The sequence below is a fragment of the Pyxicephalus adspersus genome, chromosome 11 (assembly GCF_032062135.1).
Source record: "Pyxicephalus adspersus chromosome 11, UCB_Pads_2.0, whole genome shotgun sequence".
Taxonomy (NCBI): Eukaryota; Metazoa; Chordata; class Amphibia; order Anura; family Pyxicephalidae; genus Pyxicephalus; species Pyxicephalus adspersus.
The window spans coordinates 28,217,845-28,244,842 of NC_092868.1; the positions used below are offsets into that span (position 1 = coordinate 28,217,845).

At 36.7% G+C, this 26,998-nt stretch overlaps 1 protein-coding gene across 1 annotated transcript in view; it reads right to left on the reverse strand.

Moving 5' to 3' along the window:
• Positions 1-9,303: 9,303 nt before the first annotated feature.
• The window catches only part of MAMSTR (MEF2 activating motif and SAP domain containing transcriptional regulator), a 33,213-nt gene continuing 15,518 nt past the window's right edge, over positions 9,304-26,998 (reverse strand). Inside the window, exons 2-13 of the mRNA XM_072426394.1 lie at positions 24,597-24,662; positions 23,313-23,371; positions 23,070-23,145; positions 22,210-22,359; positions 21,730-21,884; positions 20,963-21,088; positions 19,732-19,985; positions 19,467-19,635; positions 18,363-19,031; positions 17,662-17,799; positions 17,523-17,577; positions 9,304-14,640 (exon numbers count right to left, since the gene is read on the reverse strand). Coding sequence (XP_072282495.1) covers positions 14,177-14,640; positions 17,523-17,577; positions 17,662-17,799; positions 18,363-19,031; positions 19,467-19,635; positions 19,732-19,985; positions 20,963-21,088; positions 21,730-21,884; positions 22,210-22,359; positions 23,070-23,145; positions 23,313-23,371; positions 24,597-24,662 — 2,381 coding nt within the window. The 3' untranslated portion in view covers positions 9,304-14,176. The remainder of the gene's footprint in view (positions 14,641-17,522; positions 17,578-17,661; positions 17,800-18,362; positions 19,032-19,466; positions 19,636-19,731; positions 19,986-20,962; positions 21,089-21,729; positions 21,885-22,209; positions 22,360-23,069; positions 23,146-23,312; positions 23,372-24,596; positions 24,663-26,998) is intronic.

Consider the following 26,998-nt stretch of genomic DNA (forward strand, 5'->3'; position numbering starts at 1 on the left):
ATTTTTCATTTCCAATTTGTGGATAATAATAGCTGGACTGGGTAAATTGGTGTCATAAATGTGTGGTATCTCTGAGAACTTTATTTGTTTTGTCATAGGTACAGGTAGTTCCTGAGTTAAGAACATCCGACATACGGACGACTCCTAGATACGAACAGGGCTTCCCTGCTCACTCCTGTGCAGCACGGAGGCTTGGAGGGGGGGGTTTGCATGACTTGCAGAAGAAATCTTTTGCTAAACACAGCTGAGGTTGAGGGTCATCTTAGGAGGTGAGCTCTTTCTGCAGCCTTATGTAACTCTTTAATGACCAAGACAAACTCTGCAGTTGTTTCTTTTTGCATATCAAAGCACAGCTTGCTCCAGAAGTTAATGAATGTCTGAGCTCTAGTTTTTTTTTGTGCTTTGTTTGTGATTAACTTACAGTGAGGATTTTATACAGTAACTGACACCACCCTGCCTAATAATATGTTGAGACAAACATCCGTCCTAGTTGCATTCAATTAAATAATGTACCTGTTAGGACTTACATACCAATTCAACTTAAGAGCAAACCAACAGTTTCTATCTCGTATGTAACCCAGGGACTACCTGTATTTGCAAAGCCCTGACAGATTCAAACCATCATGACCTGTTTGTCACCAGGCAGGGGTTTCTCCAGAAAATATTGCCGGGAACAAGCTACTGCGTAATGTATTTCAAAATGTTCACCAATTATACAAACTCTCACATTGAGGCATCACTGGGTGGGCCTAGCTTTAATGAAAACAATTTCTGTTGTTAGATTAAGGCAGATAAAAAAGACACAAATTGACGCCATTCAGTAATCCCTAATAATCCCATAAATGTATTATTTTAATGAGAGCAGTGTAGGTACCTAAATTTGACTTGGATTCAACCTCTGTACAAGTACAATTCATGTACCACAATTGTGGGGAGGAAATAGCACAAAGAGGTAATCAGTTATGCTGCAGTCAATGAAGCATGCTGAGAAGAGAGAGGTTTAGAGGGATAAAGTTATCCATTTTCTTCTTCATATATATTTGCCTAAAGTAAGGATTTAATGACATTTTGGATACTGTTGATTTGTTCATATACTTTATGCCAGCAGTACAAGTTTGTCAACACATGTTCTCCCTTTTTTACATCCATATAATGGTTGTCACCATGGTGACTCCTTACATTTTTACTCCCCCAAAACAAAATTGTATTTTATCAAGTTTGTTTGTTGTTTAATACAACCTGACATGTTTCCTCCTATATTGTTCTCCTGAACATGTATGCTGTGTATTATTACTTGCAACACAAAATACATACATTTCAAACACAGTTCAATATGATTTTTCATGATAATGATGGTATAAATGTCACAATAATTGATTGACAAAGAAAGACCCTTATTGTTCCTTCCATTAGACTACATTCAGGAACAGACCTAATAATTAATGTTAGAGTTTAAGTGAAAATGTTTGTGAGTTGTTCACATGTTATTTTTAATAACATAATTGTCATAATTGAAAATGGACCTGGATCCAGGACCTGTTCCCAAAATGCACCCAGCATCACAGTAAGTCTTCATATTTGTTTGAAAAAGTTATGACGTAATTTTTAGTAGCACAGAAGGCTATTTTGTAAAACTATATTTCAAATTACTATTTATAAAACTGGAGATCAACACAAACTAAGGTAGCTAAGCTAACTGTTCTAGGTCAAGTTGCATATGGCATTCACCTGAATATCAGCAGTCCAGAGAGGATCAATCCCCAACACACTAGAGGAAGGCCCAAAGCAATTAACGACCATACCAGCACAGTCACCATTCAACATCCCAGTGTGAATGATCTTCTTACAGACACCACCACAGGTCCCAACAATACTCAAGGAGATATTCAAACAAGGCTGAAGAGATGTTCAGGAAAAAGAGAAATACCAAGAATGAACATCAAGCTCCCTCCCTGAAAAAAAAAAAAACTTTTAGATCCACAGATACTTTAACATAGAAGTATAGTAAATAGCAAAATATTATATAATGATAGAAAAATATGATGCATATAAAATGTATAGAGAATAGATGTATAGCAATATATAAGTATAGATGGATGTGAAGATCTTGCTAAAAGAGTAAAACAAACATAGTCGGAAAGCCCTACCTACTGTAATTTTTCTCAAACTTTAGTTCCTCTTCAAAGTCCCACTCCAGCAGGACTGCTCTCATTGCAGCATTTAGGACTTGCCCATTTCAAGATGCAGAGGAGTTAGGACATCTTATGTCCAAGCTAAAAACTGGGAGAAAATGTAAAAAAAAAAAAAAACAAAGAGTGGGATGGGGGAGGAACTATAAATTCACTGTGTTTTACTACACCAGTAGTGACATTACACCAGTCAATATCTGGGTAAGTAAAATCACCCATCACTGCCACTTTCCCAGCCTGTGCAGCTTTTTTTATCTGTGTTTGTATCTGTGCCTCTTTAGCACTGTGATGCCTATAGAAAGCTACAAAAGCTACTTGTGTTATGCATCCCAATATGGCCATACAAATATCTTTATTTCATTCCATCTACTGTTCCAATTATTTTAAATGGATTTGATGTCAAACGGTTGTACTTAAGAACGTAAAAGAAGAAAATGTATCCGAGTAGAAGATATCAGCAACAAATGATACAACACTAGATTCATTAGACTTATCCTTTTCTAAAATCCAAGTACTTGACAGATAGAGATAGGAAACCAAAAAAAAAATAGTACTAGTTACTAAATACATACATTTCACAAGTAAAGGTAGCCAAGAAAAGTATTCAGGGAATTTCAAACAATTCTACATTGAGAGCTATTATCAGCACCAAGATTCTCACATACCAACACTAAATTTGTCAAAGAGGAAGAACCTTGCTAAAAGTTTTTTTTCTTGTATATAGAGTTATGGCCTTTGTGTAAAGTCTCTTCTTCTCTAGTATACAAAGAAGATGTGGAGTAATAGGGCAACTTAACTTTTAGGGATGAGCGAGAATGCCTCTGGCAGTCTCGCAAAAATTTCCTCGAACTTCCAATGGTTCCGCAAAATTTTGGCAAATCGATTTCGCGGACACGGCTGCAATCATTGAAAAGATATCCGGCACTACAGGTTAAATGGGGTCTATTCAAAACCTTTAGTGCTCTCTGATTGGCTGAGGAAGGCTGAGGAAGTCCTAGAGGACTGAGGACTCTTGTGTTCTTGGATAGAGAAACTCTATCCAAGAACACATACAACTAGTAAAGGACTGCAAGAGCAATCAGGGGAACCGATCTGACATCTCCACTCCCCTGACTGGTCTTGCAGGTCCCACAAATTCGGTCTCACCAGCCGAATTTACAAAGGCCGTTCTCGCCTACATGTTTGGTAAGCAAGAACAGCCCAATTCCCGCGAGACTGAATTTAATAAATTCGCTCGCTCATCCCTATTCACTTCTATGACACAATGGCAGCATTTCCTTTTCTCGGGGTACTTAACCATAAGGCTGGGTTCACACAGTTGTACATTTTGTATGTTGTTGCTTTACAGTGCTATTGATTCTTAATAGCACCCCAACAGACCTGAACAACAAATGTTTTTGGAGTGCAGTACTGACTCCAACGTCACAGCCCTGGATAAACAAAAATCAATAAATAGGTTGCCTGCCAAGCCATTTGTTTAACAAACTGTTTCAATAACATAATATTTTCTGTAAAACTTTTGATAACATAAATACCTAACAAATAAACATAGATACTTCAACATTTTACCAAAATGATACAACAATACAGCCATTCCTTGTAAAAGAAAACGTACCTGATTCAAAACCCAGCAACAAGGCTACAGATCGCAGAAGGCAAGGTCTGCAAAGAAACCAGATTCTCAATCACAGGCCAGCACACCTTGATGGCCCCTAGCCATCCAGCATGCCACAGGGGCCTTGGCCATTAATTACCTAAGGGTCTCCACACCAAAATTGGTTCCCCCACTTCCAAAATCACTGACCAGGACCCTTGCCTTCCTGGACCCCAACCGCCCCAATCACCCCCAATACACATTTCCTTCCTCCCCCTCCAACACCGAGATGGATGGGCAGGCAACATTTCAACCTAAAAACTGTTCTCAAATCTTCCTGCCAACACTTTATAATTTTGCAACAGCCTTTCTGGCTCTGTTCATCATTTATAGAAACACGGAATGAGGTGTTCTCACTGATATTGCAATATAATTAGAGAACACTAGATGGCGCCAATGCTTACAAAAAAATAAAATATTGCTGCCTCTGCACTGTGACAGCACAATGTTCCCCAGCACCACTCACTACAAATAAATTGTATTCTTAGAATGGAAAAGAGACCGCATGTGTGGATATTTCAAATGGTTCTTAACACATCTGGCGTATAGTTTGTTTAACTAGACATCAGGAAAATGCAGTATGTTTGCTGTACATTCTATACTTCATACTGCTATGCTCTGAATTATTTCATTACCAATCCCTTTCAGTTATGAATGAGAATAAAAAAGGAAAAATGATAAGCACAGTGAAAAACACAATTTACTACTATGTATAAATGTTTTTTTTTTTGGCCATAGCTGCTCATTAAAACTGAACATTAGGAAAAACATCTAAATTCACAGATGAAATGTATACAGGTAAAGATTTTTTTCACCTACCAAGGGATATGTGTTGTTCATCTACTCCTGAGATTCACAAAGCTCCAGTCCTGTGTGGCTAAGGTGGAGACCTGCTTTTTAGACCTTCTAAATAAATGAATATGTTTTAAGAGAAAAGGCCTAAAAGACCCAGAAGCCTAGCAGAGTGATTTTCTTTTTAATTGAATCCACACCAATTCAGGTGTATGGAGGAAGGAGGGCGTCAGAAGAGTTCCAAACAACAATAGAATGAAGTAGGCCTCAAACCGAAAAATACTATGAGACATAGAAGGCAGTAACCAAAGAACAGGCAGAAGGTATAAGGAGAGCCAAACAAAAGATACGAAGGTCAGGAAGTAAAACAATTCTTATCTTTTAAAGCTATGGCAGGGTCAGCATTCCTTAACCAGGGTTATAAGGTACCATTGGGCCTGATTTATTAAAGCTCTACAAGACTGGAGAAGATAGACCAGGGGTGTCAAACTCAAATACACAGAGAGCCAAAATTAGACAAAGTCGCGGACCATCCTTGAAATTTATCGAAAAAATTGAGGATGTTTTTCCTTCTCATTAGATACAAAACCTTTCCATATGGAAACAAAAAGGTTTTGCTTCAAATTCAATCTAGAACAAGCTTATATTTCCCTTCTTATTTTAATAGAGCCGCTACTAAAATTCCCGGCATAGCTTGCATCTATAAAATATTTCAATGCGGGACCACATATAGCAGAGAGCCCGCTGGCCTATAGACGTGGGTGATGACGGGAATTGTAGTAGCAGTGCAATTTCAAGGCAGTGGCAGTTCATTTTTAGGATTCCTTTAGGGGCCAAAAAAAAGGACGTTGCAAGGCAGATTTGGCCCCTGGGCACCCCTATCATGGGGAGATAGACTATCATGGGGGAACCTGAGTGATCCAACCAGGTCAATCTGGTCCAGCAATTAAAAAACATAATTAATAGCAGATCATTGTTTAAGAAATCTATTCTAGGTTTGCTGGATCTCCCAAGTTCCACAATGATAGTCTATCTTCTCCAGTCTTGCAATGCTTTAATAAATGAGGTCCATAGCGTTCTTCTAGAGGTTTAAAAGAAGATACAAACATGTAATGTAAGAAAAAAAATGAAATGTACAGAATGTGCAGGATCAATTCCAGACAGCTAGCAAACAGCCTATCGTCTCAGATGTTTGATCTGTGCTAACCCCTGCTATTACATGGTGCTGACTAAAGAGGATAAGAAAATCCTGTTAATCAATTAAATTTCTTTGTCTGGTTCAGGCCAGCTCAGGTATTATAAATACATCACACTCATGGTATGTCTATATATATATATATATATATATATATATATATATATATACTGTGGGTGCAAGAATTTCTGTATGCCATGGTATCTATTGGCTGAGGCTGTAACATTAAACCACACTGCACAAACTAGTAGCGAACAATATGAGCGCTGACATATTTGCCTAAACATTGATATCCAGTTGCTATAACTTAATAATTATACATGTTAATTATAATACATGTTAGATACACTGTTGCAGCAAAATGTGTTGGCTGTATATATTTGTTACAAAGAATATCTAGAAAGTAAAATGCCATAATTACCACTTCTGAGATCCAGCACCAGGTCATCCCTCCCACCTGAAAAAAATCCTTACCACATTGCACCAATAATGGCAGTTGTAGGCATGTGGTAGGCATTTTTATCTTAGAAATAACTTGTGCTATGTCTCTGCAGGTCAAATTGAAGGTCAAATCTGCTTGATGGCTGCTTTTAAGTTTTTCATATTTTCTGTACTTGGTATAGACTTAAAGTTGTATGGATTCTCGCAGACGCTAACCATGAGGGGAAGACTTACAACCACAAATAAAGTGCAATATATATATATACCTGGCTCTCATTGAAACTCAATCAAATTCAAGCTCCTGTGCTTTGCCATCAAATCCCTGTACAGTTCTTATCCCACTTACCTTTCTGACCTGGAGAAACATACTCCCTAGCCACTCTCTTCGCTCCTCTAATGACCTACAAATGGCCTCTCTTCTTATATCCTTGTCACATGCTTGGCTCCAAGACTTTTCCAGGGCTGCCCCGACTCTCTGGAATGGTCTTCCTCGTCCTAATTAGCTTGCTTCTACTCAAAACCATCTTTTCAATCTTGCCTACCCGTCTTATTCTGTCTCTTAAAATCCTCACTACTCGGTCACCATCCTAAATCCTCCCTCCTATTGTGTGCTACTTACCCCTCCTCTTAGATAGCAAGCTTTTCTTGGCAGAGCCCTCTCCTCCTCCTGTGTCACTGTCTTTATGTGTCTGTCATTTGCAACCCCTATTTAATGTACAGCACTGCCTAATATGGTGGTGCTACATAAATACTGTCTAAAGTATTATTTCTAATATATATCTGCCTCATGTGTCCAAAGATAACACATATCAGTTATCAGAATATGAATACTTTCCCTGGGTACTTGAAGGAGAACAATCATGCAACACTTGCATGTCATTGCAAATTTTGGGTGTAGCCACATTGCACTGATAGTGGGAGGAAATTAAATGACAATAGCAAAGCAGAACCTGAGCATTCATGGCACAGTCCCCAAACGTGCATTGTTTACTATTCCTCAACAAATTTCCAACAGACTCATTGAAACTTTAGCACTTTTTCTAAACAAATGAAACATTTCCTTTGCGTATGCATTTCTAGATTCAGAAAAAGAAAACGTGAACTGACATAGTAAAATTTGCATTAAAAAAAGTGAGGTCCTACATTTTTCACCTCTGTACCTCTTGCCAAGTGCTCAAGTCTGCACCTTCTCTCCACTGTGCAGCTTTGTTCTTCTTGTACACTGCTTACCTCTGACTTCCTCATCCTCCACTGCTCACCGCTGTACCCCCATGCACCCAACCTTCACCACTGATCATTTATGCACTCCTGTCCACCACTGATCATCTCTTTTCCCCCATCCACCTTTAGCACTAAACCACCCTGCTTACCACTGCCCCGTCACCTGCAACCTCCCTCCACCTATGTTTACCTCTAACCCCAATTCCTTGAAACCCCCCTAAACACTGCTCAAAACTGCAGGTGCAAATGTAGCACCAGCAGTCCTACTTCACTGCCCCCATTTGCCATAGTTACTCTCTGGATCCATCTTCTGCATTGTGTTCTTTGTTTACACACATGTTGCTAGCACTAGGGAAGGGGAGTCCTGCTAGAGGAAGGCAGCTGAGAAGCAAAAAGCACCATAGATTCTGAGCAGCATTAGTAATGGCTGTCATGGGAGAAGTCCACCCCAACTGCTCATTCATATCAATCTGAGTTCAATAGTTTGGCAGAAGATGCAATTTGCTTAATGTCAGTCTGCTCCCTAAATATAGATCTGCAGTATATTGTGAAGATGTTTTCCTTTCCAATGGCCTGGTTTGTGGTCTCACATATCTGCAGCTAATTATCTAATTAGTTATAGGAATACCAGAAAAATCTAGTATATAAGGGAATTGGATAATAAAATCAAGATTGCAATTAATATTCCAGAAAGATTTAGGAGGATACATAAAAGATAGAAATGTCTTTGCAAGCATAAAATGTTTTGTGGGATAACAGTAATTGTACCCATCCTCACTAGGTAAAGGAAAAGAGGAAGAATCCTTTCTCAGTATATCATCCTCTGATGCAGCTGGTGTTGTGGGCTTACATTACAGAAATGAGTTGGATTTATATTTGACAGACTGATGATAGATGTGTAATTGGATCTAGGCTGTATATATGTACACTGCTATTCTTGTCTGCACATTGTACTGTACCAGTTACTTTCCACGACTGTTATAAGAAATATTTTTTTCATTTTCTGTTGATATTATTTTGATTTTGTATTTGAGATGTTGTCTTATTATTGTGATTTACATATTTCACCTTAGCATAATTGTGTTTTGCTTTGACCTTTTCATCAGGTGGGATAAAGTTCATCAGGTGGGATAAAAACAATTGTTGTTTTGTTATTTGAATTTAGTCTAGGATTCCTAGTAGATAGTATTTCCATTTAGTGATAGCTTCATGTTCTTCTTAAGTGGGGTGAATATTGGTAAGCTCAGTAATGATGCACAATGTCATGTAGAATGGCCATGCCCCTGGGTAAATTAGATGGTGGGAATGGCAGTTGGTGTAGTCAATCTATCTTTGAAGAAGCAGACACTGCAAAATTGTTGATAGGTTGGGTGACTCCATTTGGTAATTTGACCCTATGTTGTGACTTTTGATAAATATATATTTTTGGGTGTTGTACCTAATGCTCTGCACTGAATTATACAGAATGAGGTAAAGCTTCACTGACATCAACCATCCAACAATGCAAAAATGTTATTTTAGATTTTCTTGCACATATAAGTGGCATAGTTGACTCAGTGGCTAGCATATGAAGTTGGAATGTTCTTCTGGTGTTTGGTTCTTCACACATCTAAAAAACATACAATATTATTAAATAGTTTTCCTTTTAAAAAGAAAAGGCCATGGTCCGTGTAAATTATATTTGACCATGGTAGGGACCTTAGATTGTGAGCATTTACTATTAAAAAAATAAAATATATCTGACTACAGAAGATTATCCTTATCCATCACCCCTTTGTTAAGACAAAATTGGACAGTTGTAAAATGGCCTCTGATATATAGAATGTATATTGTTTTATTTTAATTAAAAAATATATTTTAATTTAAACATAAACAAACTTCTTTACAGGAGTATTTACAGTCAAAGAACCTATAAGAGTTAGCACACTTCTTTAGTTAAGTAGTGCTGATAATTTATATTTATCAGGATCTGATTAACTATCTCAGCCCAATAAAATAAACAGGTATGAGAGTGAGAGCCTTAAGCTACGTACACACTTCCAATTATTATCGTTGTTAAACGAACGATGAACGATCCTGCACGATATCTGCGAACGATCTTATAGCACCGATCCTGTACATACAGATAACGACACGATCGTTCGTAGATATTGTACACACAATAGATGCGATCGTTTGAGCGATACAGGGAGTGACGTGCACGACAGGAAGTGAACGAACGTTCATTCATGACGCATGCTCAGACCATGGACGATCAATGAACGATCGTACACACGAACGATGGTCAACGATCGTCGTCCAATCCGATCCGCCGGTCCGGTCATTCATTTCCAACGACTTTCCTCGTTCGTCGGCGTCGTTGGTTACTTTTTTACGAACGATTTTTGCCCAATCGATCGTTCGTCGTTCGTTCGTCGTTCATTTTGAACGATAAAAATTGGAAGTGTGTACGCAGCTTTAAAATAAAGTCCCTGGCATTAGACAGTAAGCACATCTATTAGTGTATTATACTAATTGGCAGATTTCAGTATAGTAAAGTCCGACAATAACAGAATTCTTCATTATTATAAAATATTAAACCTAACTACAGAAACTACATTAGGTAAAGCACTTAACATACACATTTTATTCATCTTTACCATTACAGCATATACCATAATACCTATAAGCATGTGGCTGTTTTATTCTGCCATGAAGCTGCTACAAACAGAAATACAATTGTGTTTGTAGACCATTGCAAGCTATAGTTCCTATTTTTATTTTATTCAGACATTTATGTTTTTTTAAGTTTAGTTATACAAAGCGTCTGCTCACTATACATTAAAAGGGATAACAACCTGTAGGTCAGAACCCAGAATTCAGTCTCAGGATACATTTTGAGGCCCCCTAGATTGTAAAAAATAAATTAATTCTAATATAGTATAAACTATGTATACTGAGTCTCAGTATTATAGGAGACTGGCTGGCACATATGACTATAAAAGTCTGAACACAATTAATTTAAAGCTCATTTTCAACCTACTGTACCTTGCTGCACAACATTACACTGGGAAAAGAAATGACTACACTGTAAGCCACGGGCTATACTGAATTCCAGAATGTTCTCTAACACTGGAAGCTTCCTAACATGAGTAGACAACAAATCACATTAGTGTGATCCTGGAACTTTGTTGTCCAATCATGGGCTTTGGTAGATACTAAGAAAGTCTGCAAAGGCCAAACGTATTGTAGTGAGCAGGGATGTACCTGTGCTCTCTGAAAACAGCTTATGTTTACTTCCTTTTACCTCTATATGTTCTCAATTAAAAATACTGATTAACTAGCCACCTAATCTTTGTGAATCAAAAACTTTTTTCTTTGTATTTATACCTTTCTATTCTATTATATTCCTTTTTCATAATACCCAAACACAAATGAAGTTAATAAGCTTGGAATGAAAGCCACCATTCTTTTTCTTCTTGGCTACATTTGCAACAATGCTGAACATTTTCCCTTCACTGTCCCAGAACTAGTTCTATCAATAAAATTATAGAACTTTTCATGTGAGATTTCTCAGATACATCCTTACTTTAAATTTTGGGCCTTGATTTATTAAAGCTCTCCAAGGCTGGAGAGGTAATACTTTCATCAGTGAAGCAGGGTGATCCAAAAAATCTGGAATGGACCTAGTCCAGGACAAGGGTTTGCTAACAAATAGCAAATGATTTTAGGAAATCCATTCCAGGTTTGCTGGGTCACCCAGCTTCACTGTAGAAAGTGTATCATCTCCAGCCCTGGAGATTTTATAAACTAATCCAGGGCAGTGGTGAAATGTTTTTTTCTCCCTCATGGGAATCCTCCAGGTCCATATGTTTCAATGGCTTAAGTTGATTCCCACCAGATTCCCTGTTTTATAAATAGAGCCCATTGTGTGGGAATCACTGGAAGGACTGGTTGTGATATACATACTTTAAATGTAGTGAATCTCATCAAATAATGTATTATTCTTTCTGACTCCTTTTTTTGTATAACATTGGGGTTTTTTTGTGGGAGAGCTTGGGAGTTGCTTTAGAGACTGTGCAATATGACAGGTATCTGAATACTGGTGGTAACCAATGTCAATTCTCAGTTCCCTGCAGCAAAAAAGGCCTATTTATTTTATTGAATTAGGAAAATAAAACTTAGGACAACTAGACCCAGTCACATGACCTTTCAATATCATGTAGTGTTTTATGCAGACTGCAAGTTCCACCTGATACCACACATTTTAATTAAGTCTCCTTGCTCTAGTTACCTAAAGAACCCATACTAATTATGTGTTAATGGGTAATAACATATCTGCAACTAGATTTGTTTTGCAGAGCTACCTGATGGTATAAAGATCTGACTATTCATATAAAGTGGTGTTTTTGGGCACCAGTGTGGTTAGACTCCAATCTGCTCAGGAATATAAACAACAATAGACCATAGATCTACAAATATATGTGTGAAATTGACCTCCTCTTTCTACGGGGGACAATCAGAAGCAGACTAAAGGTTTTCTTCAGAACCAAAAAGCCCATGTAACTAACTGATGGTTACAGCGTGTATTGGTTTTGAAAGGGTAACAAGGGGAATGCATTAGGTCATTGCTGAGCAATACATGTGAATCAGCTGGAATATTTTAAACTTTATATGGCAATCATATGTTCATCATTCAAATATAAAAATTGTTCTTCCTCTTTATATGCAAAAGGATACCATGATTCAGTATTTTGAGTGTACACCAAACAACTGGTTTTACCAAAACCAGGGCCATCCTACCCGTTAATTCAAAACTGCTAATTAACTTCTTTTCACCTTTTTAAGGCATTTGAATATTTGCATAACACTGCAAAACAGATGGTCTGAGGGAGTTATGTAAAACACTGAATGTGAAAGCCCATACTAGTAGACAAATCTGCTTTGATTACAAAAACAAGAGTCCCAGTAAATACATCACTTGTTCAAAAAGATATGTAATGGAAAGGTTTTATTTATATTTTGTTAGAATGTTGATACGGGAAATCAAATTATATGTAGATTACATTTTAGCTTTAAACTCTTTCCACAGATTTGTATTACTGCATTCAGCAAAGATGTTCCACTGGAACTATATATCACTGTTTAGAACTAAAGTCCCACTTTTAACATTTCAGGCAGGGTATTATTGCAGGAAGAGAGAGGTGTTATCCCTTCTGCAAAACCTGTTCTCACCTGGCTGATCGCTGCCTAGCTGTCAAATTGTGCTAAACTGTGAGTGTCCAGCTCAGTGTTGGTTGACGGGGAAACCCTGCAATCCTGGCTTTCCTTTTATGTGCTGAGAATGACGGGTTTAGTTCCATTTTAACCTCCTGCTATGAGGCTAGACACTTAACTTTTGAATATTAATTTCTGCTGTATGCAGTTTAAATAGAAATGGTAACATCTTTTTATGTAATGCTTAAAATACCACTCATTGTACATGATCTACATTAATGCTGTTAGTTTACAAAGGCCTTTGCACCATGAAGCTTGTATGCCTGTCATCTATCTTCTTCCACAAAGCAAAAGTAGGGAATCCAGTAGGCACAATATGCAGTATTCACTCCTCATGCTTCTGCCACCTTTGGCAACAAAAGCTTCACCTGTCATTTTCATTCTCCTTTAAGGAGCCATCTAATTAAAACCATATTGGCTATTAATTCATACAATTTGTTCAAAGTTTTACACTGTGCCACCACCAACAGAAACAACAGTCCTGATTTCCTCTGTGGCTTCTAACGGCAACCAACTACAGCCCTGCTTTCTTGAGTCCAACTATGTTTCCTTACTAATACCTGGTATATATTTGGATGCTAATAATAACAGAATCTTGTTGATCTTTCTAACATTTTGTTTGAAGCTGGGTCCTCATACTATGATCCATGCAGTAATCCCATAGTATAATCCCATAGCATACACAGCAGGTATGCATTTTACCTGTATATCACCAATAATATAATGACCAATAAAATGTACTGTTTCAAAAAATACATTTAAATACAGTTGTCATCTGAAAACATTGACATTTCGTTTCTTTTCTTTGACTAACTGACCACAATTAATTGTTTTAATCAGTAAGGTTACAGTAATTAAATTATCCATGTTACTCCATAATATATTACAACAGATGTTTCCCATTAAATGGCACCTTTTATCCATGTACCATTTAAAGTGTGCCCTGATGTACAATTAACAATTGTTGTGGAAATGCTAATAAAATAAAATGTTTCAATACAATTTGCTTTTAATTTAATTAATTTAGTTTAAAAAGTAGATAGTATTTCACAGTTATTAAGATAAGACAATGTTAGATGCTATATTAGTGGCATTGAACACTGTATGGAAATGTGTACAGTGAATATATTTGCTTTAGTTTTTTCAATCTTTTTCTTTTTTTTTTGCACTCTGGATCCAAGCAAAAGTGAATGTTCCTAAACAGTAATCACTTCTACTCTGTATTATTGCAGCCAAAATAGTGTCTACAGGAAGCAGTTGGGACCAGACCCTTCACATTCTCACATATCATATGTCCTGAGTTTTGACCACACATTCCACCCCTTTTATTCCAACTAGCAAAAGCTGTTAAAGAAAGATTATCTTTCTATATTGGTTACTTAGGAGTGAACTTTAGTTTGTGTCTTTTGTCCTTTCCCAGTTCATTGATTACCACTGTTCCACCATTAAATCTATCATTCTGTTAATACTTAAGTCTGGTGAGTCGAAAATGTCAGTGGAAAATATACTTGAATTCATGGGACTACTAGGACCAAAGTTGGAAGTGGAACCTGACGTCAGTGCTTCCAGCCAGTCTGCCGGATCAAATGGAGCACAAGATGATGAGGAGGAAGATGATGGCGACATGTTTTCTGAATGATCTGGTGAAGATGGCATTTCAATCTGATCGGGAGAAAAGGTGACTGAGAAGTTATCCTGACCAGACAGGAAATCATAATTCCCAGGCACTGGAAACTCCAGGATTGTAGAGTTGGGAACAGTTGGTGGCGGCTGAGCATCCATAATGAAATGAACTTGCTTTGTAAAATTCCTGTTTTGGCCATATGTATTTTGAAGATCACTTTCTGGTTTTAGGGTATCCACTATGTCATTATCGACATGCATTAAGTCATCTGAAATACAAAATGGAAACAATACCTTAGAGAACAGAGAATGGTACTCCCTAAATGAAATGTAAAAATATATGTATTATTACTGAAGGCAACTCTAGAGACACTTTTTTTTGATCAGTAGCTATCAGGATAGAAAATTGGAATCAGTATTTACTGACTTTTTCTGGCTGGTTCATGTTCCAGACTTGTCATTCTTATTTGTACTTAGCAATCTTCTGTTTGCTTCACTGACCCATCAGGAAGCAAGTGCCTAACTCTTGTCTTGGAACCAGATATACATATGCTTATCTGAGGTCAATGACTCAAGGATTAGTGAAGTAAGGATAAAGATGGCAATAATGGAGAGTTACCCCTCAAAATCACATCTGCAGTGACAACTCTATTGTTCTTTCCTGACAGGTCATTGTAAAGTTAAACTGCAGGGCTGTCAACCTTATTCATGTTTATCTACTTAAATAGCCACTGCACCCCCACCATGCATGTGCATACCACATGTCCTGGCACCAGATATAAACATGCTTGTTCAAAGTTAGTGACACAGGGCTCTACTTATAAAACAGGGAATAAGATATTTCCTCTAACATTGTCCCTTTTTGCAAAAACCACCTTCTTGATCCTTTATTTTGTAAAGTGAGACTTTAACCTCCCTAGCAGTTCATTTCTTTCTGATTCCGATGTCTAAAAGCGGTACATTGTTTTTCATGAAAATTTATTTTACAGTATATTATAATAGTATAAGTATAATAAAGTTTGAAACACAAAACCATGTAAAAAAAATTAACTGAATAAATTAAAAAATCTAAATATTAAAAAAAAAAAAATTATTTTTTAAAATTTTCAATTTTTTTTTTTTTAAGAAATACATATTATACTGATACCAATATATATACTGTAAAATAAATGTTTTGAATGTACTGCTTTTACACATATAAATCCAATGTATTGCATTGAATACAGTTATTTTGTATTGAATGCAATACAAATGGATTTTGAATTTCTCGCCCCGCCCCGCCGGCAACGTACACACGCACCAACGTCACCGGGAACTCCCCAGTGACACATCGGATGCAGAAGCCGGCTGGAGGAAGAGAGAAGAAGACGGAGATCACAGTGATGGACGACACGTAGACTGACAAGACTGTATTTACTATTACTTCCCATAGGATTACCTACCCCGAGTCGGACTCGGGGTTACCGCTTTTAGCAACTTTTCTCTACCCCGAGTCACACTCGGGGTTACCGCTACGGAGGTTAATAAGAACTCTGGTGAAGACTGAAGGCTAGCAGTATGAGACAATAAGGATTTATTGACAAGTATTAAAAAGTACCTTGTAATAATATTACTACTATAATATAATACCTAAGTACCTAATATCTAATAGAACTTAATTTTACAATCTAGCAGGTCTTAGCAAAGAAGGTATAGCTTTCAACTTATGCTATTCAAATTTGAGGAGTTTATATTCAATATAAAAAAACAATAATAAACAATAAGTAGATAGATAAAAAGTTATAAAATACTGATGAAATAAAGTAAACCATGGCTGCTTTAGGCATTTGATAGGCTCAAGCAGTTTCTGCACACAAGGCAGTTTTGCTGAGTATTCGAACAGCAGAGTTGAAAGTGATCTGTACACCTTTGCTATTCCAGGCATGCTACCAGGTCCTGTGGAGCAATGAACGGATCAAGTTTATGCGAGAACTTCCTGTCACTTTTAATTGGTGCTATATCCAGAAGAGTGAAAACATGTATTATTTTACTAGTAAGCGAATCTGGCCATTTTGTTCCTATACTGTCCAACATAGCCAGTGAGTGGGCAATATATCCCTATACAAATTTTGTATCGTTCGATTGTTTCTATACATGAAGTTGAAATAAAGCTGATGATAAATTTGGATAAGTTTTATACTGTAAATCTACTTAAATTAGATTGAATGGACTATTTTATTTTATTGCAACTTTGTTTAATAATTTTCCATTCATTATTGTAAATGTAGACTTTTTGTTTAATATAGTTTATTTATATTGAATAAAAGCACCACAATTCTGAATAGTAATCATGCACAAGCATGACCTACTTTTTTCCTTCGCTGTCCAATCATTAGGTAAGGTTTTTAGAACTGACCAAGAAAACAAAACATCTCCAGCAATTTCCTCCTAATCATTTCACAGAAGAATTATTATTTTTATCTCAATTCTGATAAGGATTTGAAAAAGGATGATGAATTGTGCACACGTGGGATACTTGCCACTATCACAGTTAGGTAGCATGTGATCTGTTAGAGCCAATAACATTGGGATCTTAAGATAATTATTATAATAAATTGTGTTTGGGGTTTTGCCTTTTGGAAATCCTCTCTTTGCTGTTATTACATTCCAGATTTGGCTCTATAATAAACATTGTTGACACATGAGCCACACTATTTTATTTATATATTGCTGTGAAGTAAGAGTAAGGCTATGTACCGTCATTCTCGCCTGATACAAACGGTCAAGCTCGTCTCAGGTAGGAATCTGACATGTGTACAGAGGTTGCCCAATGTTGTCATGTCATGAATGACAGACGAAAAACGACTGCAATAGAGGTAAAGTGAGGAAAGCGCAGCAGGGTGCAACTCATTCCTTCTCCTCCCTCTCCTCTCCGTAGAAGAAAACGGCATTGTGTGTACAGCGCTTATTTGTTAATCTTTCAGTCTTTTGTGATCATTTCCAATGACAATAACTGAGCTGAAAAGTCATATTTATTTTGAATGAAAAAATGTTTTAATTCTGGTGTGTAACTGAAACTTACCTGATATGGTAAATCATTTAAAACAAAAAATTCAGCATGAGGGTTATTCTAAACTTAGTTGTACGATTAAATAAAAAAAAAAAAACTAACCTGTGTGTAGTAGAGGTTCTTCTAATATGTCTTCAATTGAGTGTGTAATTGCCATCTATGGAAAAATAGACAATTTATTTAGAGGTCTTTGTTATGTGAAGCCAAATAGCAGAGATTGGATGTTCAATGACCCACATACTTGGGCTTTTTGTATAGCTTCCTGCAGCTCTTCCTCAAAGGAGCGAGGCTTTTGTATTGGACTTTCAGGACTTGCCGTGATCTGCATTGGAAGCTCAAAATCTTGTCCGATTACTTCACACGTAGGAGGTGGAAAAACCTAAGAGATCAAGAACAAATTTATGTTATGTCACTGCATGTCAAAATAGAGTGATCTCTAGAATTTATTGTCTGTAGGCCCCAATGGAGAAAGTGGAAAAGACAGTGTTGCTGTGCTCAATAGTGGCTTTTTAGATATACTGTATATTTCTTAAATTTGTGCACACAAAAAAGCAGCTACTTCACAAAAGTAATTACTGGAAATTCAGTTGACTCAAAATTTAACACAGATCTACTACTTAAATTACTGTGTTTAGTAGTTGGGATGTCATTGAATAATGGCTGCATTTGAACATTTTTTTTGCAGCCTGAATATTTAGTACCAGGAGCTGACAGTTACTACTTTTCCTCATTTCGAGCTGCTGGGAGTGATTGTGCATGTAACAAGTAATTGTCCTGCATCTGCCTTTTCCTGTCATTGTTTTACACTTCTACACAATTGCCTTTGTACATATGAATGATTTGACTAAAACATGGGGCTGATTATTACCAAAAGCTCCAGTCAGCATATATACTATAGGTTGCAATAAAAATGTTCTTTACAAACACATGGGATTTACTCACCATGTAGTTTTCATTCATGTCTGGACTCATCATTTGCTCCTGGACTGGTGGTGGTAGCTCTGTTCTGTCATTACTGAGACTGTACAAAAACTGTGTGTCTTCACCATGTGCTTTTGCACAAGAGGTTGTCACAGAATCATCAATCTCCTTTTTAATAGTAATTCTGGAGTTCAGCTTTTCATTCTTCCGTCGATTTTTTAAGCGTTTGTGCATCTCTAGTTCCACTCTAAGGTCTTCTGCCTGCTTCTGTTCTTGTAGTAACTTCCATGTTAGGTTTTCAATAACCTTCTGCTTCTCCAGAAGGACTTGATCATCATCTATTCCTTGCATTGCTGTGTCTTTGTCTTGATTTCCTGCCTGTGTCTCTGGACTGTCTTTGACATTGCTAGGTGGTTCTGATGGTTCAGGAAGACCCTCAGGAGGAGCTGGAGCAGTTGGAGGAGTTGACGTTCGAAAGGTGCAAAGAGTAGCAGCAGTGGTATCACAAGAAGAAGGATTTTGAAAAGTAGGTATTTCAATAACGGGGGTTATCAAACCTGCACTTTGGATGGGGGCTGGAATGGTCTTGGCACGTGGAATCTGGTATGGCCTAAGGCGTTCCAGTAATGCTGGTTTTGTGCCTGATACAGGAAGTCCTCTTTTTCGTAGATGTTGTCGAAGCTCTGACACCTTTAAAAAAAAAGTGGGTATCACTGTATGCTAAAGGCAGTACAGAATTAATAGGTCAAATACAAATAAGGTCACTATACGATAGGTCGTTATTGCTACTATTGGCTCATTGTAATAAAGTTGTGGCATTAAGGGCCAATAGGATGGTGTAAGATTAGACAATACAACACAAGATCCTATGCTGGGATTCCAGGCTCACACTTTGCAGAAAACAGTTCAAAAGGTATATGCAGATACCACTGCCATGTTGCTTGTGATTACTTATCATATCACTGTACATGATAAATTTGTCTTTGCCAAAAAGCTTGATAATAGAGATTAAAGCCACTGAATACATTTTGGTGTATTGGGCTATTAAACTGCAATATTATTTCCTACACATTACATTTTTATTTTTAAGTACATTTAAAAGTAAGTTAAAGCAATCACACTTACTGTTAAATCATCCAGGTTTGCTGGTAAAAATTCTGGTTTTAATGGAGAGGTGCCGTTTGAATTTGGTGCACTTGACATGGCTGCTGAACCAGATGGGGGTGAGATGTTTATGGTGGATGTACCAGCAGGTGCTGCTCCTGTGAAACTGATCACTTGATCTGCTGAAATACTGGGAAACAAGGTAGATACTCTTAATTTGAGTAATTTCCTTATTTAAAATGAAAGGCACACAATTCTTAGTGCAGATTATTAATTCATTTGGTACCTTGTAGCCAGAGGGTGAACTGTCTGCACGCAGAACGTTTGGTTCTGTTGCTGGTTGAGGATTTGTAGTTGAAGGAAAATCTGTTGCTGTTGCAGCAAACGAGAATAGGCAGCATCCATTGCAACCGGTGACCTATCAGCCTTCTGATCCGGTGGAATGTATTGATGATATTTGAGCTTCTTAACCTTTGGTTTAGCATCTTTGGGCTTCTTTTGCCTTTGGCTTTTTCCCATATCAGAAGGCTTTGCAGGGGCCTGAAATGGCAATATATTGTGTTTATTGCAAACCTAAACAGTAAAAAAATCTTTCTTCTTAATACACGCTGATCAAAACACACTGATCAAAATCCAAGGACTTCAGAACATGCACCACCCATAGGTATGCAGATGGTGGTTGACCTGTCTTAGCCTTGGATGCTGAATTTTGGGACCATGAAACCAATTTAAATAGTTTCAGTCTCTTAAAAATCCCCAAACATTTTGCCACCACTGATAGTGTACCCTAATAAAATCCACATTTTTCCATGGGACTGATTCAGAGACACTATTGGTCACCCTAAATAGCAAATGAGGCATGGAAAAAAATCAAACTGATGAATTTTTCTTGCACAAAAGGTGAAAATAAGCAGAAACAAGTAATTTGGTAAACCTCTTCCTATTCCTAGCCCAAGACATGCGTGTTTTATCTGCCGTTGGGCATCTGATATGAACATTCTTGTTCTAGGTCTATCATTGAATATACCTAAGGAATGATAAGGATGATGGGGTAGAGAATGTTGCTTCAAAAGTTGGCAATACCAGTTCTCATATTACTGTTACTGACTTACTGGCTTACTGTTAGACTATTGTATTATTGTAGAAAATTTATTTAGCTTCAATACATTATGAAGCACCTCACCATGTCTCTAAGGTCCCTAACATAACATTAAGCCAATTTTGAGAGGAAAAAAATTAATCTACCACTTTGCTTTTTGGATGTGGGAGGAAACCCATGCAAATATGAGCAAAATATGCAAACACTGTCCTGGCCATAATAATATTTACATATATTTAGAAATTATTAGCAGCATTTATCAGCCCAATTTATTTACAAAGATAAAATGATACTTTCTTTAACAAACAAATTACAGTGAGTTCCCTTTTTAAGACCTTTTCCCTGGAATCACAATTACAGATTGCTACATTTTCTGCTATACACACATGAATGGTCTTTGTATAGAACAATACAATACCTTAGGAATCCCAGATGAAGCCTGAGCTGAAAGATGAGTGCTTGACCTATTGGTTGCCAATGAGTCAGCCTCTGTGATTGTTCCTGAACTTGGCTGGTTCACCTCAATTATACAAGGAAGATCCAGCTGGAACAAAATAATACCTTTCATAAGTCTGAAGTTGAAGGAATAAATGAAGACTATATGTATGCTCCTAGTGGCACAAAGCCTGTCATTATTACTGAGAGTCTTATCGGGGTCAAGCACAGAAATGTATGACTGTGGAAATTGAAAAGGACATGTAGGCAGTAGTAGCTATGATAGAAGTATAAGAGTGTAATCATTGTATTTTATTGGTCCCATGCCTCTCTTTAATCTCTGGGAATTTTCACCACACACATACTGAACAGCAGAACAGGTATCTAAATTATAATATATCAATTTCCTAAATGGCATGATTTGCATTTTGTGATTTAAAAAAAATGACTGTAGAGATAATATATGAGTTCATCACCATGAGTTTTGACCATCTGGTGATTGGTGATTACAGTGTTCATAACACTATGTAATCACACTTCAGAATGTGGAGGGACCAAATTAATGGCTCACTAGTGACATGAAACAGAAATGCACATTACATATATTATCTTAGATGTAATTTGTGTTTTCATCTAATAGTAACACATAGTACAACTTAAACAAAACAATCTACCTTTGAAAGAAAATATTGCAGTGAGCAGACATGTACTGTGGCTATGGAGTACGTGGTGGAAGATTTATCCTCATACCTGAAATGCAGTGTTGGTGGATGTTGGGGACAAGTTAACTGAAAGACCAGGAGAAGGTGCAAAGCGAGGAGAGGAGGAAGTAGAAGAAGAAGAAGAACTAGTGATGTCATCATCAAAGGAAAAAGCATCAGAGGAAGGAGAGATCGTGATCTGATCTATTGAAAAAAGAGCAAGCAGAATAAAGATCAGTTATATTTATCAAACAAAATAGTTCTAATGGACAAATTTAAAATTTTGCAGACTAGCAATACTAAGCTACTGCCCTGCAAAGTGCACAATGTCTTCGCGTGTAGTTGGAGCATTGGGCCCCCATCTAATTTATAAACAATCTAATTGCCAATTGGAATGTCCATGCAGGTTGACAACACTACTGCTAAATACAAGCAGTGGGATAGCAACTTCAAGAATCAGCAACATGAAACGCTTTAACTATGAAATCAAAGTACTTAGCACATTCTGTTTAAAAACAGCACTCTTCACCTTTTATTCCATCTTGCATGTTGGCGGGTAGTGGAAGAATATTCTTCTTCACCAGCTCCAGAGGTCCTGGCCGATGGAGAATCTTTTCATTTAAATCTTCTGCCAGCCGAGCTTTCTTCTCCTTAAATTCATCTGATTCAGCTAGTCCATCTATACAGCAAGCATAAAACATATCATTTAGTATAGTAACACATTAGTTGCCTGTAGACACAAGTGATGTAACAGCAAAAGGTGGGAAAACCAAATATTATATTCATTTAGATTATATGAATGTTAATAGTAATCTCTATTCAGAGCATTTTCCAATGGCTAAAACTGTACAGAAGATAGACTGTATTTATATATGGATTTTATTAGATTGGAACATCCAGCCAGTAAGTTAGGTGTTAGTTAGGTCATGTTCCTATGCCTGCTGTTCCTGTATTGAGCTATGTATTTCCAGCTGAATACAGAAATGCCTATTCCTATGGTGCTAAGCTATAGATGTCTTCTTGAGTATTTCAAGTTATTTGCCCTGAGGGGTAAAAGACAGGGTTGGGCAGGTGTTTATAGTTTCAGCTTCATAGGCTTTTGTAGTAGGTGGTCCATACAATAAGCATTTCTAATGGTGATAACATTTTACATGCTTTCCTGAACCCTCCAACTTCAAGGACGAGAAACTGGAGATGAACCATAGAAAACGCACAACTTGAGACCATGAGACAGATATTAAGATACATAACATATTTGGTTTTACTACTCCAGATACAGCTTATCTCCCTACTTTTAAAGATTTGATTGTCAAAGTATGTCAAATATGATTCTCAATAAAGCATAACTTTACCAACCCACTTCCTAAAAGTGACAAAAATAATTCCAACCTTCTGAAAAAGGCATCTTTACTGCAGCCACTTTGTGGAGCTTGTTCTGAGCCTTGCACTTCATGAAGTCTTCTGTCTGTGGAGAAGATAAGAAAGGAAAATAGTGATGGTCTCACAAAAGTAGAATACTGTTTTATCTTGGCATCCTGTACCAACATCAAGTAGTCTAAAAGTCTTTAAATGCTACACACAAAAATATTTATATAGAATTAGATTAGGAGATTATACAGTGTGTACACTTACTTTTGTTTGTCCCAGATTGCCATTCTGTTCTGGGAAGGATGTCTGTGGCTTATTTCCAGCTAGAAGTTTAATGGAAAGTCAGCATTAGATCTTGTGTCAAACAATGCTTTTTAAATGTATTCATATTGTGATTAAGTACAGTTTAAATATCAAATTTTACATCTTATAAAATCATAAACAAATCAACAACTAAATTGTATACTTAATACTATTAAAAAAATTACCAAAGTATGGAATGAGAAGGTGTACATTTATCACTATTCAGTAATATTTAGCGAGGTGTTAAATTTGTCTTAACGGACCAATGACACTGCAGACAGGTACAAGGTGAGTTTTACAGCTATTTTTATGACTTGCTGTAAATGGGTCATTTTACTGAATTCTGAGAAGGATGGGAATGTAATTTGGGTAATGGATAGGTGATGTCCAGATCCAGCATAAGCTTGTTTGTTAGACAAGTCCTGCAACAGTCCCAAATTTTTGAAAGCATGGTTTTTATTGAAAGAGTGCAGCCAGATGTAGATATTCTACGTTATCATAATTTTTAACACCTTCTGTGTATCTTACCTGTAAGTTTTTGACAAACTAATTTTTTTTGTTGTTTAAAATTCTAACATACGTCCTTTTTTGTGGAATATAGGGGTTACATTTTTTTTGTCAGATGTCTTTAAAACTTTTCCCCAGTGATAAATATTCAGCCTGCCCCTGTGAGGTTGGTACAAAAATCACCCCACAACAAAGATTTAGTGTTACCGATTTCTGACAGCCCTACTGCGCATATGTGAAAATGGAAAACTGCACCTGATCTTCCAAAAGTCCCACTGCGCAGGTGAAAATTTGGAAGCATGCACCTGTTAGAAATTACACAATCACAGACTTTAAAGTGGACCTTCTACCAAAATGGAAGCTTTTCTTATACTTTCTGGTACTAATTTCTCTTTCCTAATGTTCTCAATGTCTTGCAATGTACTGGAGTGATTTCCTGCAAGACTTCCCCTGCTCTGTTTCATAGGAATTTTCCTAGAAGGGCGCTGACGTTATGCTCAGTGATGAAAAGGACAAGGTAAAGTAAATATAAATCCAATTTTGTCTCTAAAGTTTCATTTTTCATCTACAAAGGGTAAGTGATTTGGGGAGGAGGGGTCCCAGAAAGTTTGAGCAGGCATTCCATTTTGGTAAAAGGTCGATTTTACAGTGATGTCAACATATATGTGGATCTCTTACCAAAGGAAAGCATGTGTGGTATGTACAGTGTTGCAAATTAGTTTGTCACTAGCAACTTACGTGGGGTCAGGTTTCGCTCAGACATTTGTTCCTGTGAGCGCCGATGCTGCATTCTCAGTTGAAGGACTAGAGAAAAACAGGAAAGTGAAATTAAATATTATAATATAAGCAAAGTCTGGTAACTGTTGTGGTATTTTTGTTTTATCCAGCCTCTAATAAATTTTCATTTACTACTATTGTCCAAAAAAAAAAAAAAAAAAAATATATATATATATTACAGCAGAAAAATTGAGCTAGAACACCAACGTGTAAAGATTTGTGTTTTTAATATTTTAAATACTATTAATAATAATAGTACAATAATAATAGTAATAATAGTAAATAATACACAAGGAATAGGTAACTGTAGAAACAGACCTAAGTGGGTTTTTATTTAGGTGGCGCCTTGATGATCAAACATTATTTATCAAAGTAAAACCTTCAATAACCTTTATTGGTAGAACATCATGTTACAAATAGAAAATATATAAAAGCAAAAAATTTTAAAAGAATCATATCACAAGTATCTTTACAAAAGCATAACATTAGCCTAACGGTGTTGATGGGTAAATTGGATGAAGATCTTCTTTAATTGTAATGTCGCAGTGAGTGGATATCATGGCAGGAAAATTGGTTTCAAGAAAAATTTGACATGTTTCTCAAACATATATTAATGCTTTTTTAGGAGTATATAAAGCTCCATTATGATAGACTCAGTTTGGTTGATATGTAACCCAGGGAGAACGTGATGTTTTTTAATGTGTAAACTGCATGTCAAAGAAGCAAGTTGGTCCGAGGTGAGTATCAGTCTCAAAAAATGTCAATGATTCAGAAAAAGTAGATATTGACTGGAGGCATTAAAGATAGGTATATGGTTGGTATAAACTATTTAAAGTAAGAGTTTGAGAAGACTGACATGTAAAATCCTTGTGAAATTGCAGCCATCAAAATGGATATCAAAATCAGACCTGGTGTATATTTTACCCATGAATCAAATTCAAGCTACTGCGCTTTGCCTTTAAATGCTTTTACAGCTCCTGTCCCACCCATGTTTCCAATCTGATACATAACTTCACCCTTAACCACCTTCTTCATTCCTCCAATGACCAAATAATGACTTCCTCCCTCATTACCTCTTCTTATGCACCACTCAAAGACATATCTGGAGTTCCCCAATCTCTCTCTCTCTTATCCCATTAGGCTTGTGTTAATGTATTTTATCAAGTCCTTAAAATCAACTTCATCAAATTTGCCTACCTTCCTATCTTCCACCTTCTTCTAACTGGTACTATGCCCCCATTACATTCCCCATTCTATTTCTGCTGTGACTTTTTTCCATATCAGATATGCAGACTTGTCACCTCGAACCCCTGCATATTTAACTACATTGTATAATTAGTTCTTACCACTAGTCTCAATCAGTGACCTGAATCCATCATTTTTCTATAGTTAACTCAGCTTTTTTTTTGGGGTGGGAGTACAGAAGAAGTGGAATTTTCAAGGTCTCGTTTTCTGCATGTTTGGACTGAAAGTTACCTAACATTACAAGTTAATCTGCAGATTGTAATGTTGAAATTCCTTGAAGCTTGATCTTCCAAACAATTGTAATTGCCGTGTTTATTAGCCAAGAAACTGTGGAATTAAGACAAAAAAACATTTCTGGTATGTTGTTATGGGAGATTGGCCATGGGTGGCTGAGAATATCAGTATTCAGGCCCTGACCTCAGACTTCAATAATATTTTATAAAACATCAATGTGATCCTAAGTAGCAACACATGATTTGCCATTTCCAAAAACTCACAATAGTGCAAATTTCCTCCCAGCTGGCATTATTGTGTCCAGTACATTTATTAAGCATTAGTTAAAAAAATTACCAATTGACATTTTATTGTGTTAGATGGATGTAAAGGTTACATATTACACTCACTAAATTGTATTTAAATTCAAGAGCAAAAGTGTAACTGAGTGATTTTTTAGTCTATAGAGTGGCTGCCCCTTTTCCTATTTTATGAATTTCCTATTTTATGTCATTATAACTAATAGAGTCTTCCTAGCAGGGGCATCAGTAGAAATTTGGCAGGTAGTCCAACCCTTTCATATGCTGTATATAAAGTAAAAAGTTTAGCTTATATATATATATATATATATATATATATATATATATATACTTTACTTTATAGAAAAGGACAAGCAGTCAGACTTAATATGGATAGGCAGTCAGGCTGGTTTTAAAGAATGGATGGAAAGAATATGTGAGTTTTGTTTATGTAATAACATATCAATGCTTTACTATTAGCAAGCTGCACTGTACCAGCATAATGCTGTTCACACACAGAGCACACTTATTTGGATCTGTAGAGGTCGGACATGTCTGACACACCTCCTTCCGCCACACTGTTAATTGGAGCACTGTGCAGTGGGG